Raw genomic sequence first — 17374 nt, 5'->3', positions numbered from 1 at the left:
TTAAGTTGACGCTTGTATGACTGGAATCAGTGTTGTACTTATCCATAAAAGAAGGCCTATCAAATATTTTTACAAGAAGCTTAATAATGTGAAACAAAAATGGACAACTTATGAACAATAATTGTATTGTATAGTAAGAGCTTTACAACATTGTGAGCATTAATTAAAAAGTAAAGAATTCATTTTGCATAGTGACCAACAAGCTCTTAAATACATAAACTCTCAAATAATAAAAAAAAAAAAGTCTTGTATGCATGCTTGTTGGATGCTTTTTGCAAAAATTGCATTCTATTTTAAGCATCAAATCGACCACTTGAATTGGGATGTTAATGCCTTGGGTTGCTGAGTTGTTCTTCTTGTTCCATACAAGTTTAGTTAGCAGGCTTTGCCATTCTTAAAACTTGTATGAAGATGATGTAGATTTTTGTGACATAGGAAAGTAGTGCCAAGAACATGATAACTTTAGTGACTTTAATATTCAAGAAAAGTTTGTATTCAAATAGGTGTTATTCTATGGAAAACCTCCTTGCTTGAATTCATTGTTTAGAATTTACACAGGTGGTATGGTTGTGCACTACGGTTGTGATAAAACTGTACTAGCTATTGAGGGTATATTCTATCGGCCTCGAATGGATTTATTATTCTGTGTAGAGTCCAGAGGGCGTTCAGACACCAATAAAAATGTGCAATGTCACCTAAAAAATGTACCGTTCTCGGCACCGAGCTCGATATCTGCGCTCGATACCGCTCGATACCGAGCGTGTAAGAACCGTCCGGTGTCCGCATAGAATAATAGCTCCCTCAAATGAGGAGAGACATCATTAAAATTTTGCAACATTGTAGAATATGTCAATCTATTAATGGGCAAACACAAAACATTGGTCTGTACACTCTTTTACCCATTTCAGATCACATTTGGGATGATATCAACATTGACTTCATGTTGGGCTTACCATTGACACAACAAAAGACTTAGCTTTTGTATCGTTGTTAAATTTTTAAAGATGGCCCACTTTGTTCATTGTTGAAGAACTATCAATGTCATTAATGATGCCAATCTCTTTTTTCATGAAATTCTTCAATTACACCCGATGCTCAAAACTATGAACTCTGATCGTGATGTTATGTTAGTCACTTTTGATGTGTGTTGTAGAGAAAATTTGACAACGCCTTAATATTTAGCAATGCTTATCAACCTTAAATTGATAGACAAACATAAGTTGTTAACCAAAGTCTGGGCTCTATAATCCGAAGCATAGCAAGTGATCGACCAAAATCTTATGCCAAGCTGTTGCCCAAGCTTAGTTCTCATTCAACAACATGGTTAACAGCCTCAAATGCTGATTACTATTCTCTGTTGTGTATACCAAGACATCGAATGTCATAGTTGACCTCACTGAGTTGTCAAATAGAAGCGCCCAACAAAGTGCAGAGGAGCTGGCAGAACAAATTAAGCAGTTTAACAAGCCATAAAAGAAAAATTGAATGACTCCAATGAAAGGTAGAAATCAGCAGCGCGGGCTCCGAAAATTCAGCCCCGGCCTCTGCCCGACTATTTGCTTTTTCTTTGGCGAGGGGGAGTTTTAACAGAATAAGTTCCGGGGTAAATTTTGGGAAGGTAGATGGGTTTGTAGATAAGACACTACCAAGAGATTTCGCCCTCATTTTGCGAGGACTTTATGATCTTAGTTCTGGTTTCCTATAGGCGCAAGCCCCTATAGTTAATTACCCCTCCCGATAATGAGTGAGAATTTTCGATTAAGGCTAGTCGTCATTCAGATATGTAGAGATACGTGTTATCTGACATATAGTAGCAGCATGGGTTTAAATTTGGGAATTTGAAAATTTGGGTTGTGATACTTGAGAAGCTTGATATTTAAAATTGAAAATTTTCACCATTTTGCACTTAAAGCGGATGGTGGGGGAATGGATGATGGACCTGATCAAGATCTCATGGTTCTGTCGTCCCGGGCCATCGTGGTCCCTGGTCTACTTAGTCAGAGGAGGTAGTCGACCCAACCTGACATAAGGATCATTGTCTGCTGCCCTGGGTTGCTTCATCCAAGGGGACCTTGTAGACCTGTGTTGGGTACTAAGAGGACAAATTTGAATCCACCTTAGCTAACAAAGGGCTTTGTGCCCTATCGATCATATCCTATTGATTCATATCTCAAGGATTTGATACCACTAAGGAGCGTATTGGCTCTGGCCATAACCGATATTTTATGGTGCCATTTGACGGCAAAACCACTCGGTTTAGAGGGCCCCAGGTCATAACCATTTATCCTGCGTTGCCATTTGGCGGCAAAACCGCCGGTTAGATGATACATACCACGTCCTTACTGGCAGGAGATTGTTTGAGAATGAATTCTAGTGATATTTTCGACTAGGCATTTGGCTCTATGTGAGCTGAAGTTATATTTGAATTTGTCCACCTCGGCAAATTATTGCGAATGGTGAATGGATTTTGCTTTAAGTGTTTAATAGTTGATTTCAAATTTTAAATATCTTGAAATTAGGATTTTGATAATTTTTGGATTTCAGAACTTGTGGAGTTTTGGATTTTGATGGGCATTTGGGTGGAGCTTGAAATATTTTGAATTAACCCATCAGTTGAGATTTGCATTCAACACGGCCATCATCGGGGTGATGTTAAAGTCACTTATATCTCCGCAGGAATTTGAATTTTGTAAAAGTTTGGAGGCATTTTGAGATGGTTAGAGTTAACCCTCCGGTTGAGATTTACATTCAACACGACCATCATTGGGGTCCGGGGTCACTTCCATTTGAAAATATTTGTATTTTATGGATAAACCTTGTCAACTGTGTCGAGCTTGTCGACAGTGGATCGGGTTTCGTAGGCTTTATGCATTTATTAATGAATTCACTTGATTGTAGGCCTTGAAGGCCTAATATGAATGTATTAAAACAAATACACCGGTCACAATAACCGTGTATTTGTTTGAAAGTTCGAACCCTGTCGACTCCTATTGACCTGCTTAGGAGGATCGGGTTCGAACTTGAATTCACTTATTGACCCGCGCAGCATCCCTAGACTTCACGTGTGTACCAATAACACGCTCGCCGGGGCCCATGCAGGTGTTTGGGGGGCATTTTATAATTAAACCATGTCGACTCCTTTTTACATGCTTAGGAGGATCGAGTTTAGATTTGTTGACCCGCATATCATCCCTAGACGTCATGCGTGTTCCAATAACATGCTCGCCGGGGCCCATGCGGGTTCTTGATTATATATCCATTTTTAGTGCACCTATGTGTGTACAAATTACAATGCATGTGTGGTGGTATTTTGAGATACTTTAATTATGCAGCTAACTGCCATTTGATTATGCACAACATTCTATTTGAGAGTTTGAACACGCCTTCTGTCCACTTGTATGAGTGTTGTGGATTTGGTGGCGTGTTGCAACAACTTTTGGATTGAGTTGTTTGCTGCTTTGTACAGGTAGACTGTCATGCACTACTTGTTGCTCTTTGCAGGTGGATTATAATGCACTAACGAATCTCCTGCTTTTGGATATAGGTGAATTGTAACGTTGTCACTTGATTGCAATGAGATACCTCATTGTCCTGATGGACACTCCCTTTTCCAATTCACCTGGAGTCCTTCTGGACTTTGAAATCAATGACTACTAATTTGGAAAGAACTCCTTTTAGAATCTTTAGTGTAGTAGACTTGTTATTTCCGGTGTTTGTGGATGCAAAAAATGTTTTCTTCAAGAGTACAGGACCAAGGAGAAATTTTGGAACACCAGGAAGTTTAGTTTGAATTTGCTCAAACATCTCTTCCATTTTGCCAGGAGGTGTCCTTTTTTGTACATCGAGTTGTCTTCGTGCCCGACATACTTTGCAGTATCTCAATCATCGCTGCTGTAGGTGTGATGTCTATACTTGTGTCCATAATGGTTTGTGGTGCCTACGATATACCCATTGTTGTTATCCACAAGTGACTTGTGTTTATTTACAGAGATCCGTTGTATTCACTACGATCTCCTAGAAGTGTTCGTAGAAGAGCCATTGTTTCTGCATCATACCCACCTTTCATCAATCTCAAGTGGTTTGATGTTTGTACTTGTTTGTAGGGACGGGTCGTATTTGGTATGATCTCTTGAAAATGTTCGTAGGAGAGCCATTTGCACTAGTATCATATCCATCTTTCACCAATCTCAGGTGGTTTGATATAGTTGTTTGCAATGACGGGTCTCCCACTATCAATTGACAGTGTTGCCATCTCAATCTACATGCATTGTTGCTAGTGTTGGAGGTTTCAATAATGCACATACAAGATACACATATGCATTCTGCTTGTGAGATATTTCGTGTGTACACCGGTTATTTTGCAACAGCTCGTAGATGCTTGCATTTGTTGTAGTATCATCAATCTTTTCTTATAACGGATCAATGTATATGTTCAACATTGGATAGTGATTGATTGTAGAGGTGTTGTGCATTCGTCGCCTTCTACTATGATGACTTGTTGGGGCGTGTGTATCTTGTATGTGTAGCAGATATATTGCATGCCAACTTGCATTGACCGTGGGAGGGTCATACTTTGACTTGCACTTGCTTCTGTATCCATCATAGTCTTCTTGAATGCATTCATTGAATCCTCCTTGAATGAATTCGTAGAATGCTTGTCAGCCTTGTTGTTTACAAACAAGTTAGCATATTTGCTCGAGGTCAAATGGTGTTAGCACTTGCAACTATATTTATTTAAAACTTGTTCAGCAAATCTTGATCGTTTACTTGTCATATTCACTATGTATCAGACTCATTTGTTGATGTACTTTCTTGAAGTTGGATCATTATTTGTGACAGAGATGTCATCGTATTTCTTCATCCCTGGTCACTCACTTTAGCTGTCTATTTGATCAAACATATCCTTCTATCACAAGTCCTTGCGCTCACTTTGAGTTGTATTGCTTGCATGAAGTTCATTTGAATGCAATCACTTCAAGCAAATTACATCGAAGCCCACAAGTCCTTGTACATCCGTTTGCATGGTTGACATTTGCTTGTATGATGTTTATTTGGATACAATTGAATGATTAAGATTCGCTTAGATCTTGATTGTTCATTCATCGATTCAAAGTTTGGTTCTATATGCTCCATTCCAATTCAATTTCTTCAGAGCTCATATTCATTCAAATCTAGCTCTTTGTGGTCCACATTAAGTTCTTTGTAGTTCATTTGCAAGTTCAAGTTTCATTTAGACTTGAGTTCATCGAGTTTACAAGTCCCACTTAATGTTGTATAGTCCGAGTTCAAGTGCGAGTTCAAGTTTCATGTTCACTGTGGTCCTTTGAGTTCAATCAAGTTCGAGCCTTATTTTATTTAGGTTCAAGTCTTGCTTAATCATTTGCTTTGTGTTCAAATACAAGTCCTTGTAGTTCATGCTCAAGTCCACTAGTTCGTGTTCATTTGAGTCTAAATCAGGTCCGAGTATAGTCATATATTCACCCGAAATTTCGGCAACCTTCCGGCGTCTCCCCCGTTTAGGAGAAAACTACGGAAAACTGGGCCTTCCGCCACGCTAGAGAAAAGCGTGTACAGTAGGTGCCCTCGTACGAGGACACCACGACTGTAAAATCTTTGTTCCCCACAATACCAGAGAAAAGCGTGCATGAGTCTTCGGTACATGTTACAAGAAAAGCAGTTGTTTTCCCACAGGTACAGAGCCGCGTACGGGTACGTAGAAGTTGTCCCGGCCATGCTAAGAAAAGCGTGCACCAAGCCCACCTGTCTCGGCGTAGGTGTCGCACCGGGTTCCCTCCTACCACACTAGAGAAAAGCATGCATGGGTGATTTGCCGGCTCGACACGAACGCCAAAGATAGGATTTTGGAACCGAGGGGTCGCTCGCTTACCTCGTCGTAGGTGTCGCATCGGGTTTCCTTCCCTCCACGCTAGAGAAAAGCGTGTATGGGTGGTATGCCGGCTCGACACGCACACCGAGGTAAGAGAGGGATTTTTTATGTATTTCTTTTTTTTGTCTTTCTTCCCCTTTTTTTTTATCCTCTCACAAACACACACACATAAATATATATAATAATAATAATAATAATTAGTTATAACAAAAATAACTATTATTATTACCAAATTAACCTACCCTCTACCTCACCACTGGCGACTTGATGAAGAGGTGGCGGTAGCAAAAGGGGCCGGGTCGGTTTTAAATTAGAGGTAGCTACGGGTATAGGAGCAGAGGTCGGATGGTTGTGGAGTTCGGTTGGAAAATTTACAGGGCTTGACCGAAGGAGCGCTGAAAGGGAGTGAGTTGCCTTCACAATGAGTAGAGCTCCTATTGTTGCCTCCGATAAAAAATGTCGCAATCTCCAATCCGACCGGAAGGGATGTCACGGAAGGAGCGAAGTCAAAGGGCCGGAGCAGCGCGCGTAAGGACGAAAGTTTCTTTACAGCGGCGAGCTCCATTGCTTCCGATCAAAGTTTTGAGCTTCCGATCTACAGGAAGGGAAATCCGTTGAAGGAGCGAAGCCGAACATCGACGATGGGGTCGGAGAAGCACGCGAGATGGAGAAAGTTTCCTTCATGCGAGCGAGCTCTAATCACTGCTTCTGATCGAAGTCCTAACTTCTGATCCTACAGAAAGGGCAAGTCGTCGGAGGAGCGAAGTCGAGCAGCGACGAAGGGTCGAAGAAGAGCGCGATCGGGAGAGAGAAAAAGAGGCCCGAATGCCTCCTTCCCATGCCCTTTTAACGATGCGAAGTTGAGATCATGGCGGTATGGCTCGATGCGACTACGAACGTGGGAGGAATGGCGATGATGTGCAAAGTTCGGTGCAGGACAGGTACGAGTGGTTTCTTTTCTCTTTTTTTTTGTATTATCACACAGGTCAACAAGCAGCTAATCTTCAAGTTCGCAGTAAACTTTTTAAGTGGATTTTCTAGTTATAATTCATCTTAACAAGCATCATCATCACAAATGCCTGATATACCACAAATTACAATCTAAGAACATAGGTCCATGCTTGATATAAAAAAGCGATAATGTATCCATTATAGATCTGCCTGAACTCTTGAAGGTAGAAAGGGCATTTTATTAATATTTTTCCCTGAATGTAGCTGATATTATTGATTAAACGCTAAATTGAGTTCTTCAAGAGAATAGGGGAATTGATGCATCAGCTAGTACACGTTACTTAGTTAATCTTCCATCTTTGTTTTATGTATTTTTCTTATTTATTATTTACTGATTTAGGTGGTTATACTATTTTGCTTGTTATGTCCTTTTCTCCGAAAACTGGATGCCCCATCATGCTGATGGTATGAGCAAGTTTGGTTTTCTGTAAGAAATAGGCCAGTGGCGGCTTTGGATGAATTATTGTAAAACTTTATACTCTTTGTTTTGAGAAGAAATAGCAGAATAGGAAGTTCCATTGGAGAAGAACTCTTTTTTATTGCACTTCATCTCTTTGATGGGAATATTGATAAACTGGGCTGTAGACTTTGTTTTTCTCTATTCTTTAGTTCTACTTAAATTTTAATGTTGTATATTTTAATGGTTACTGTTTCTCTGCTAACATACATCAATTCCTACCAATTAAAGTGAACATTGAAGTTTATGATCTGCGGTGCGATTTCTACCTTTTTATCATATTCCAGATCTATCTTGATAGGCAATGTGATATTATTGCTCTAGTTGGCTGATTTTAACTTTAACAATTTCTGTTTGGAACTCCTTATGATTTACCTGTAAAAACTTATTGCATGTTGATTCGTTACGTTGGATCTCTTTATTCCACCTTGAATATATTTTTAGTTTCCTAAATTATTTTTGTGTATATTAGTCGATATCAGTTTCAAGCCAAATTGTTTTCTTATAAATCAAACCTTCTTGTTTTTAGGTATTAAGAACTGTTCAAGCTGAAGGGATTTGGGGCTTGACTCAAGCACAGCGCAAACTATATGCACCGCCAGCTGGTTCAGGATTTGTTTCTGGCTTCACATCTATCTCTGGAAGGTCTATGATAGACCAGCTTTCTTCAAAACAATCTGTTCCTTTTGGTCCTAGTTCATACCTATCCGCTCAAGCAAGAGTTGTTGATGATTATTCAGTTTCTCAAATTATCATGCAAGCAGTGATAGATGGAGGTTCTACTAGTTTGCTTGTAGTTGTGACAGACGCAAGACATGTAATTTATGGCTCTAGAGGTATAGGTGTCCCTGCTAGGATTTTGAGAAAACTACAAAAGAAGAATCAAGTGGTTATACTGCTTGATCCTGAAAGGCAAGACATTCGCAGGGAAGGAGAGGTTCCTGTAGCTGACTTCTTGTGGTACTCTGCTGCTAAGTCTTGTAGCAGAAATTGCTTTGATCGTGCTGAAATTGCACGAGTCATGAATGCAGCTGGTCGTAGAAGAGAAGCTCTCCCTCAGGTATTAAGTCATCCTTACTGCATTATTTATATTTTTTTGACATGTGCAAGAAGTAGAACACGCGACAATAAGATTAGCTGATAATCACTCCAGAAGGCATGTAAAGGAGAGGGTAGGCCAAATTTAATTTGGTTAGAATTAAAGAAAAAAAAGACTTGAGTTTAATGTAACACCACATGTAGCACTAGAGAAATGAAATAAGAAGAAGAAATATTTTTTAAGCTGACCCCTAATAGTTGTGATAAAGCTACGATGACAATGCATTTAATGCATGGTTGGTGTCTTTTACTAGCACCTTGAAGTTTCTATATTGTGTGGTCCATGTCTTCTTGGTGGTGCCTTCTTACTATTTTTTGTTTAGTGTTTTGCATTCTTTTGAATTTTTCTATTTATAAGATCTCATTTTCTCTTTAATCTAAATATAATTTTTTGGATTATTTTAATGAAGTGTTATCTGCTATTGTGCCTTAGAAAATCTTTGCACCCATTGTAGCTCACAACTCGCTATTGCTCATGCCTTATGCTTCATCCCTTTTGTTGAGGTGACCATGTTCAGTCTTCTCATGCCTACGATTCCCACGACTGAGTGCTCATAGATTCCCACGACTTGTATGTTTTTTATGGTTGTATTACATAGGATTATATGCAATATTGATGGTTGATTTGTGTTAAATCTCAGCCGTCCCTTGGCATTTTGATCCCATGGTTAGGATGGGAATCTGTGGATGCTCACTTATTGAATCTTTTCCGTCCCTTGGCATTTTGATCCCATAGCTAGGATGGGAATCCATAGGAGGCTCACTTGGATCACGTTGACCTCCTTCCATATTTAGGTGGCTGATTTAGGAAGGATTACATTAGAGCAATTATGCATGATTATGTAATTATTTGTTTCTTTATTAAGATATATTGTATAGATCTATAAATATGGCAAGTTTGTGCAATAAATTTAAGCATTTTCCCTCTCCAATTCTTTGAATTTAACATGGTATTAGAGCCTTCATTGTCGTTGCCGAAATTTTGAGTTTTTTGTATTGCTGTGCCTTCATTTTCGGCCTTCCATTGTTGTTATTCTATATATAACCAATGCAACCTTCATTATTGCTCTGTTTGATATAGCCTCCTTTGCCACTACAATGTTTGAAACAAATTCCTCCCAAATCTTTAAATAAATGGAGGACTCTATGGTGCACCAAGGAAGAGTGATGCAACACAAACAAGAATTGCACGGAAATATTTTAAAGGATTACAAAGCTTGCTATTTAAGATTAAGGTTTCGTAAGATTAGATTAGAGAATTTTCAGTCGTCGATCTTCTTGTAGTAAGCAGTTACAACTCAAAAGTTTAAGGCAAGTTAAGATAGATCTGAAATTATCACAGAAAAACAAAATATGTTGTAATACAATCCCACGATTAATATTTAGAAAGTTCACTATGAGTTACCATGCTCACTCACACACAAAGTATGGCTTAGCGGAGAAAGGTCTTCAGCACACCCAACGATGCCACGAGGACGGTCGCAACGTCAATGGTATTGATCCACGGAAAGGTTGACGGTGGTGAAGAAGTAGCCGCAAATGGGGAATGTGTAGATCTCCCAACGAGAAGCCAATGCGTCTTAGGCTTTTGAAGATCGATCGTATGTGCCAAGCAATAGAGGATGCGCTGACATATCTTTCCGCTGTCTCGTCGTATTCCCAATCGGGGTCGTAGAAAGGAGAGAGAAGAATGTCAATCTCCCCACGATCGTTGTAAGCGAACCCGTGATCAACCTCGGGATCGGCCATTCGACCTTGAAAGGAGATGAGAAGGACGTCATCCTCGTCTTTTGGCCTCAAACTTCCCAAGGGAGGGACCAAGGAGGTGGCGGCCAAAGTGGAGAAGAGAGAGTGGCGGGTGGTTTGGGGAAGAAGCTTAGGTTAAAAGTAGGAGAAAGTGAATTACTACAAATCTGAAATTGATTTCAGATATTGAGTAGTTTTGGAGGAAATCAATTTGAAATTGATTTCAAATTTCAAATATGATTGAGGCCCCAATAGGAAAAACATTAGGAGAGCCCATTAATGGGGGCCGGTGGCATGGAGAGAGAGGGGGAAGGGGTTTTGTGTTAATCCAGAAATTTATTCCAAAATTTGAATAATTGGGGAAGGGAATTGATTTAGCATTTAATGGGGAAATCCCCATGGGGGGCCGGCGGCATAGTGAAGGGGGGAGGGAATTAGGGAAGATGTTTGGGAGTTTCCAAGTAGAGGTGGAGGATTAGGAAAAGGAATTAATAATTTCTCTTTGATTTATTTTGAGATTGATTGCATGATTGAAACTTTCCTAATTTGGACCTCCCTATATGGCAATAATTTGAATTTCAAATTGTTTTGAATTTCAAATAAAACCAAAATTTCCCTCTCATGCGAGCTAAACTAGGAAGTCATTATGATGATGTCATTGACATCATCATAATGAATGGGAATTATGAGAGAAGAGGGGTCGGCGGCAAGGGGTTGGGGCGGGTTGGAGTGTGGTTGGAAGAATGGAGTTGAGTGGTGGAGCTAGTGGACGGTGGGCTTGGGGAAGGGGAATTATGTGGCGAGCTTGGTGGTGGGATTATGGAGGCTAGCGGGTGGGAGTGAGGGAAGAGGTGGAGAAGACGACGATAAAATAGAAAACCACGAGTCGAGGACTCTTCTAACGATTGGTGGGCCTTGCACTTGCTCCCTTTGAGCTCTCTCTCCCTTTTCTAGCTCTCATGCAAGAAGAAGAAACAAGATAAAATTTTCATTAAATAATTCATCATCTAATACATAAGAGAGTGACCATATATATAAGCCTCACAATGACAAATAAAAACAAAAGACAAGAATGCCCCTTGGGCTATAATAGTGACCAACTACCCATAAGGGCAAAATTGAAAAAACAAAAAAATAAAAAAGACTAATACAAAAAATGCATCAAAAGTAAAGACTCTTCATTATGGCCATCGATCTCCTGTGTCGCCTCTGATAGACGCGTCAAAACCTCGTATCGATGTCCCCATCATTCTCCCCGGGTGGGAGAAAACTCGACCCCGTCGAGTGAGTACTGCGGGCGCTCTCGTATAGCTCTAGCAGATCTGGATCTAGTCTCTATAGCTCCTCTCGATCAATCCATGTATCCTCTGTCACCGGCTTCCCTTTCCAGCGAACCAAGTACCTTTGGCGTCCACCTTCTTTCATGGAAATGAGTTCATCGTCAAGTATAGCTTCAAACTTCTCCACACTAGGTAAGTAAGGTAAATTGGATAGTGGAGGTAGGTTGGGGATCTCACTGGGTGGGTTCTCACAAGGCTTATTATGAATTGGATTGACAGGGTTAAACTCAGGTCCCTCAAATGTTACTAAATCTTCAACATTAAACGTAGGATTAATATTAAAGCCTTCAGGAAGGTCTAACACATAAGCATTGCTGTTTACTTTCGAGATTATCTTAAAGGGGCTCGCACTTCTAGCATGCAATTTTTTAACGGCTCCTTGGGGAAGCCGCTCCGGACGGATCCGTACCATAACAAAATCTCCAACTTCAAATTCTTTAAATATTTTCTTACGATCAGCATCGATCTTATAGTGAGCATTGCTTTGTTGAATTCTTTTATTTATTTCTTTGTGCAATTCTTGAAGATGAGATGTGAATGCAGATGAAAAGAATCGGTATGCATGAAGAATGACAAGAGTCGTGAGCTCACACAAAGATTTTAAACAGAGACAATTTCGACAGGAAACAGGCACACAAACACACGTAAATGGAATAAAGGTGGAAGAGTCATGAAAATGAGGGGATCTAAAGCGGTCAGGTCTAAGGGAACTGGTGTAGGGGGGGGGGAAATGAAGACATCCTTTGCTATCAGGGCATTTCTATAGGAAGTTTCAGTTAGAGTCGTGAGTAGTCTCCTAGCGGTGGTAGTGTAATCGAGAAAATTCATACAACTAGGAGAGAGATGGTCCTTAACAGGGTAGGACGAGAATATGACAGGCAAAATGAATGAATCAGGAATAAGATAAGATGATGGGTCCTGACTCACGCCCATAAGGGGATAGCCCAAAGAGTCGCCAGTAGGTATGGGACTCCCAAGATGGGGTAGAGTGTCTAGAACAAAAGTGTGCACAACAGTTGAGAAGATGTCAAGAGAGTATGGGCTAACACTGTCTCTAACATTAAGGTTGGTATGAAGAATGGAGATATAAGTCCAATCAAGAAAGACACACTCGCTCATACGTAAATCTAGAGGAGCAACTCCTAAAATAGACTCCAATAAAGCAAGAGGAGACTCATTATTCAACTTAGGTTCAGAAACTTTCAGACTCAGATCACTATCTTCCAAATTCATACTAATATTCTCGATAGGAGGTATAATTAAGTCAAAAACTTTTGAATTTAAGTTCATGGTGTTCACAGCCAGATCAGCTCCTTTCGAGATAAAGTTAATATCATCCAGGCAAATCTTATCTAAAGAATTATCCTCGAGGAGACTAGGATCAGGGTGGGCTAAGGTGTTGACGTTTAAATGTTCCAACTTTCCTAACTCAGGGTTTAAGTCCTGTATGGAGTTTAAATCACTCATTTCAGTTTCATCCTCAAAGAAATCCTCGTTCTCAATAATATCCTTAGTATCCACGAAATGGATGTACTCAATTTCGGGTTCAGGGGACTTTTTTTTGTAATGCATTTTTTTGTTAAAATGACACTGGTAGGGTCAAGGACTGGGGAGGCTAAAGGTTGACTGGGATGGCTAGGAGTCGGCCCAAGTGGGGAGTCATATGGGATCGATCCAACAGAAGACCCTATAAAGGGTCGGCCATCAAGGTTGGGGGCAGTAACCCTGTTGTTACTAAAAGATGGGTGGTCTCGACCACAGTAATGTCCACGGTTTGTTCCAACAAAGAAGGTAGGGTGGTGCTCTAGATGACGGTCACTGGTAGAGGGTCGGTATTTAAAATTAAGTTTTTGCCTCATGTCTTTCCAAGTAGGGTACTCACCGTGAGACTCCTTATGATCTTCCAATCTCATCCAAAATTGAAGAGCCCGACCTTTTAGGTGAGATTTAGCGATGCCAACCTGGTGAGACTTAGGAATATGACGTGATTCAAAATAGTCCTCTAATTGTCTAACTCACTCCCTAAAGTAGTAAGGGTCTGAGGAACCATCAAAGGTGGGTAGACTGTAAGGTGACTCTAAGTGAGGTCATTGAGGCTTAGGCTCAGGTCTAGGTTGATAAGTCGAGTGGGGCATCTTCCGACTAGCATGATTGACCAAATGATGTACGTACTTAGGGTGGGGAGAGTCAACATGTTCCTCCTTTGTGGTTTTAGTTACAGAGCCTACAAGACTAACTAGGTCATCTAACTTCTTTTGAAATCTTATTGAGTCCATTGAGAAGCGCCAAGTGACACTCAGAGGTGATTGGGTGTAAGGGACATCATTGAGATACTAAGTTAAGCTCACTTAAGCTCACTAAAGGGTGCAGATATTGAATGGACAGCAAGCTACACTAGTGGGTTAAGTAACCTAGGCACTTTGGAAGGTTGTTAGGTTGAGGACAACACCTAAACACTTAAGAAACTAGCCTACAGTTCACTAGATGTGTGCAGGAATGATGTGGACACCAAACTACAAACATGACATAAAGTTGTCTAAGTGTTTTGGAGGGCTTCGAGAGTGTGGACAGCACTTAAACGCAACGAAATGCTTACTAAAAAGTGACTATCAGCAGCAGGAAATTTCAGGACAACAAACTAAACAGTGGCTTAAGTCGTCTTTTTTTTATGGGGGTACCAATAGGGTGAAGACAGCGCCTAGACACAACATTAAGTTCACTAAAAGGTGCATAAATGTTGCTGGAACAGTGAGGACAGCAGTTTATATCAAGGATGTAGTTGTCCTACGCACTTAGAATCGATATGGATTTAAGGGCAGCACTAAGACACTAGCTAGAATGACTTAACTCCACTAAATGCGTGCAGGAAATGCAAGGACAGCAATGTAAACAGTGAATACAATTTAACTACGCAATGATATGCATGCAATATTTAAGCTATAATGAAAGGCTAAACCCTAGGATGTTTTTCTAAACATGTCATGCATGCCTACCATGCTCTGATACCAAATATGATGCGAAACAAACAAGAATTGCACGAAAATATTTTAAAGGATTACAAAGCTTTCTACTTAAGATTAAGGTTTCGTAAGATTAGATTAGAGAATTTTCAGTCGTCGATCTTATTTTAGTAAGCAGTTACAATTCAAAAGTTTAAGGCAAGTTAAGATAGATATGAAATTATCACAGAAAAATAAAATATGTTGTAATACAATCCCACGGTTAATATTTAGAAAGTTCACTATGAGTTACCATGCTCACTCACACTCAAAGTATGGCTTAGCGGAGAAAGGTCTTCAGCACACCCAACGATGCCATGAGGACGGTCGCAACGCCAATGGTCTTGATCCACGAAAAGGTTAACAGTGGTGAAGAAGTAGCCGCGGACGGGGAAGGTGTAGATCTCCCAACGAGAAGCCAAGGCATCTTAGGCTTTTGAAGATCGATCGTATGTGCCAAACAATAGAGGATGCGCTTGACGTATCTTTCCGCCGTCTCGTCGTATTCCCAATCGGGGTCGTAGAAAGGAGAGAGAAGAATGTCAATCTCCCCACGATCATTGTAAGCGAACCGTGATCAAGCTTGGGATCGGCCATTCGACATTGAAAGGAGATGAGAAGGACGTCATCTTCATCTTTTGGCTTCAAACTTCCCAAGGGAGGGAGCAAGGAGGTGGCGGCCAAAGTGGAGAAGAGAGAGTGACGGGTGGTTTGGGGAAGAAGCTTAGGTTAAAAGTAGGAGAAAGTGAATTATTTGAATTTCAATTTTTTTTGAATTTCAAATAAAATCAAAATTTCCCTCTCATGCGAGCTAAACTAGTAAGTCATTATGATGATTGACATCATCATAATGAATGGGAATTATGAGAGAAGAGGGGTCGGCGGCAAGGGGTTGGGGCGGGTTGGAGTGTGGTTGGAAGAATGGAGTTGAGTGGTGGAGCTAGTGGACGGTGGGCTTGGGGAAGGGGAATTATGTGGCGAGCTTGGTGGTGGGCCTGGATGGTGGTGGGATTATAGAGGCCGGCGGGTGGGAGTGAGGGAAGAGGTGGAGAAGATGACGATAAAATAGAAAACCACGAGTTGATGACTCTTCCAACGACTGGTGGGCCTTGCACTTGCTCCCTTTGAGCTCTCTCTACCTTCTCTAGCTCTCATGCAAGAAGAAGAAACAAGATAAAAATTTCATTCAATAATTCATCATCTAATACATAAGAGAGTGGCCATATATATAGGCCTCACAATGACAAATAAAAACAAAAGACAAGAATGCCCCTTGGGCTACAATAGTGACCAACTACCGATAAGGGCAAAAACGGAAAAACTGAAAAATAAAAAAGACTAATACAAAAAAAATGCATCAAAAGTAAAGAATCTCCGTCATGGCCATCGATCTTCTGTGTCGCCTCTAATAGATGTGTTGAAACCTCGTATCGATGTCCCCATCAAAGAGGTGATCTCCAAATTATGCAACATTCCTATCGCTTAAATGAGAATTATTATTTAAAGTGGTCTCAATTTGTGATGACCGATTTGAAATGGAAAGGAAAGATGAATCACCTCATTGGGATAAGACTAAAAGAAGATCCTAATTTTTGGGCATGGGATGAAGCAAACATCCTTGATCATATTATGTTTGTGGAATTCCATGACTCCAGAAATTAGCAATGCTTTTACGTTCTTATCTACTGTAAAAGACATGGGATGCCGCCAAGCAAACCTTTTCAAAAGTTCGGGATGCTACACAAATCTTCGAAAGTAAAGTCAAGTGGGAAGCACAAAATAAGGAAGCAAGACCATGATTGAATATGCCACTCTCCTTCAAAGCTTGTGGTAAGAACTTGATCATTACAAATGCATAGAGATCAGGTGTCTAGAAGATGCTGCTATCCAAAAAAAATTTATTGAGAAAGATAGAGTGTACAACTTTCTTGCAAGATTAAATATATAGTTTGACCAAGTTAGAGTTCAGATCCTTGGGAAAGAGGAGACACCCTCACTAAATAGACAATTTCTCTCATTTATATTGAGGAAAGCTGACAAGGTGTAATGCTGGAATTAAAGGTTGCTTAAGGTTTAACAATGGTGATAACAAAAGAGGTGTCATTGAAGAAAAGAGGTAAGGATTCCCCAAAAGCTCAAGACATAGACTCACTTTAGTACAGCTATTGTAAGAAATCAAGGCATACAAACAAGACATGTTGGAAGTTACATGAAAACCCCAAAATAAGGAGTGGAATCAAAGAATTAGATAAAATGGAATATCACAAGCTAACACTACAACAAGTTATAGTCCAACCCGAAAACATACTCCACCTTAGAGAGCTCAACAAAGAATATATTGATAACTTAAAATAACTCCTGATACCCCTTGAAAAATCACCCGCATCTTCTTCTCTTACACTTTCAGGTAAATGCCTCTAGAAATCATTTGAAAGGAGTATGGATCATTGACGCATGACTCACAGATCATATGACACACTCTATCCACATCATCAATTATAATACTTGCCCGAGTGCTAAAAAAATCATCACGGCTGATGCTTCTCTATTCACAGTAGCAGGCCAAAGAGACATTCTTATCTCCTTCCCTTAACTCTAAAAAATATGCCCAATGTACCTCAATTATCTACAAACCTAATCTCTATACAAAAACTTACCAGCAATCATAATTTTCAAGTCTTATTTAACCCTACTTGTTGCTTATTTTAGGACTAGGGATCAAGAAAGAAGATTGGACCTGCTAAGGAGAGAGATGGGCTATATTACCTGGAAGAGCTGAACAAATATACTATTATCAATAATGGCTATTCTATTTTATTCTTATTTAATAAAAAAA

At 40.1% G+C, this 17374-nt stretch overlaps 1 protein-coding gene across 1 annotated transcript in view; it reads left to right on the top strand.

Moving 5' to 3' along the window:
• LOC110101169 (protein RETICULATA-RELATED 5, chloroplastic) overlaps positions 1–17374 on the top strand; it is a 42919-nt gene that overhangs the window by 6203 nt on the left and 19342 nt on the right. Inside the window, exon 3 of the mRNA XM_020828963.2 lies at positions 7885–8415. Within this exon, the coding sequence (XP_020684622.1) occupies positions 7885–8415 (531 nt within the window). The remainder of the gene's footprint in view (positions 1–7884; positions 8416–17374) is intronic.

This window comes from Dendrobium catenatum, unplaced genomic scaffold, assembly GCF_001605985.2.
Source record: "Dendrobium catenatum unplaced genomic scaffold, ASM160598v2 fragScaff_scaffold_1553, whole genome shotgun sequence".
Lineage (NCBI taxonomy): Eukaryota > Viridiplantae > Streptophyta > Magnoliopsida > Asparagales > Orchidaceae > Dendrobium > Dendrobium catenatum.
Note: the sequence above shows the minus strand (reverse complement) of the source record. Positions and strands in the feature narration are given on the sequence as shown.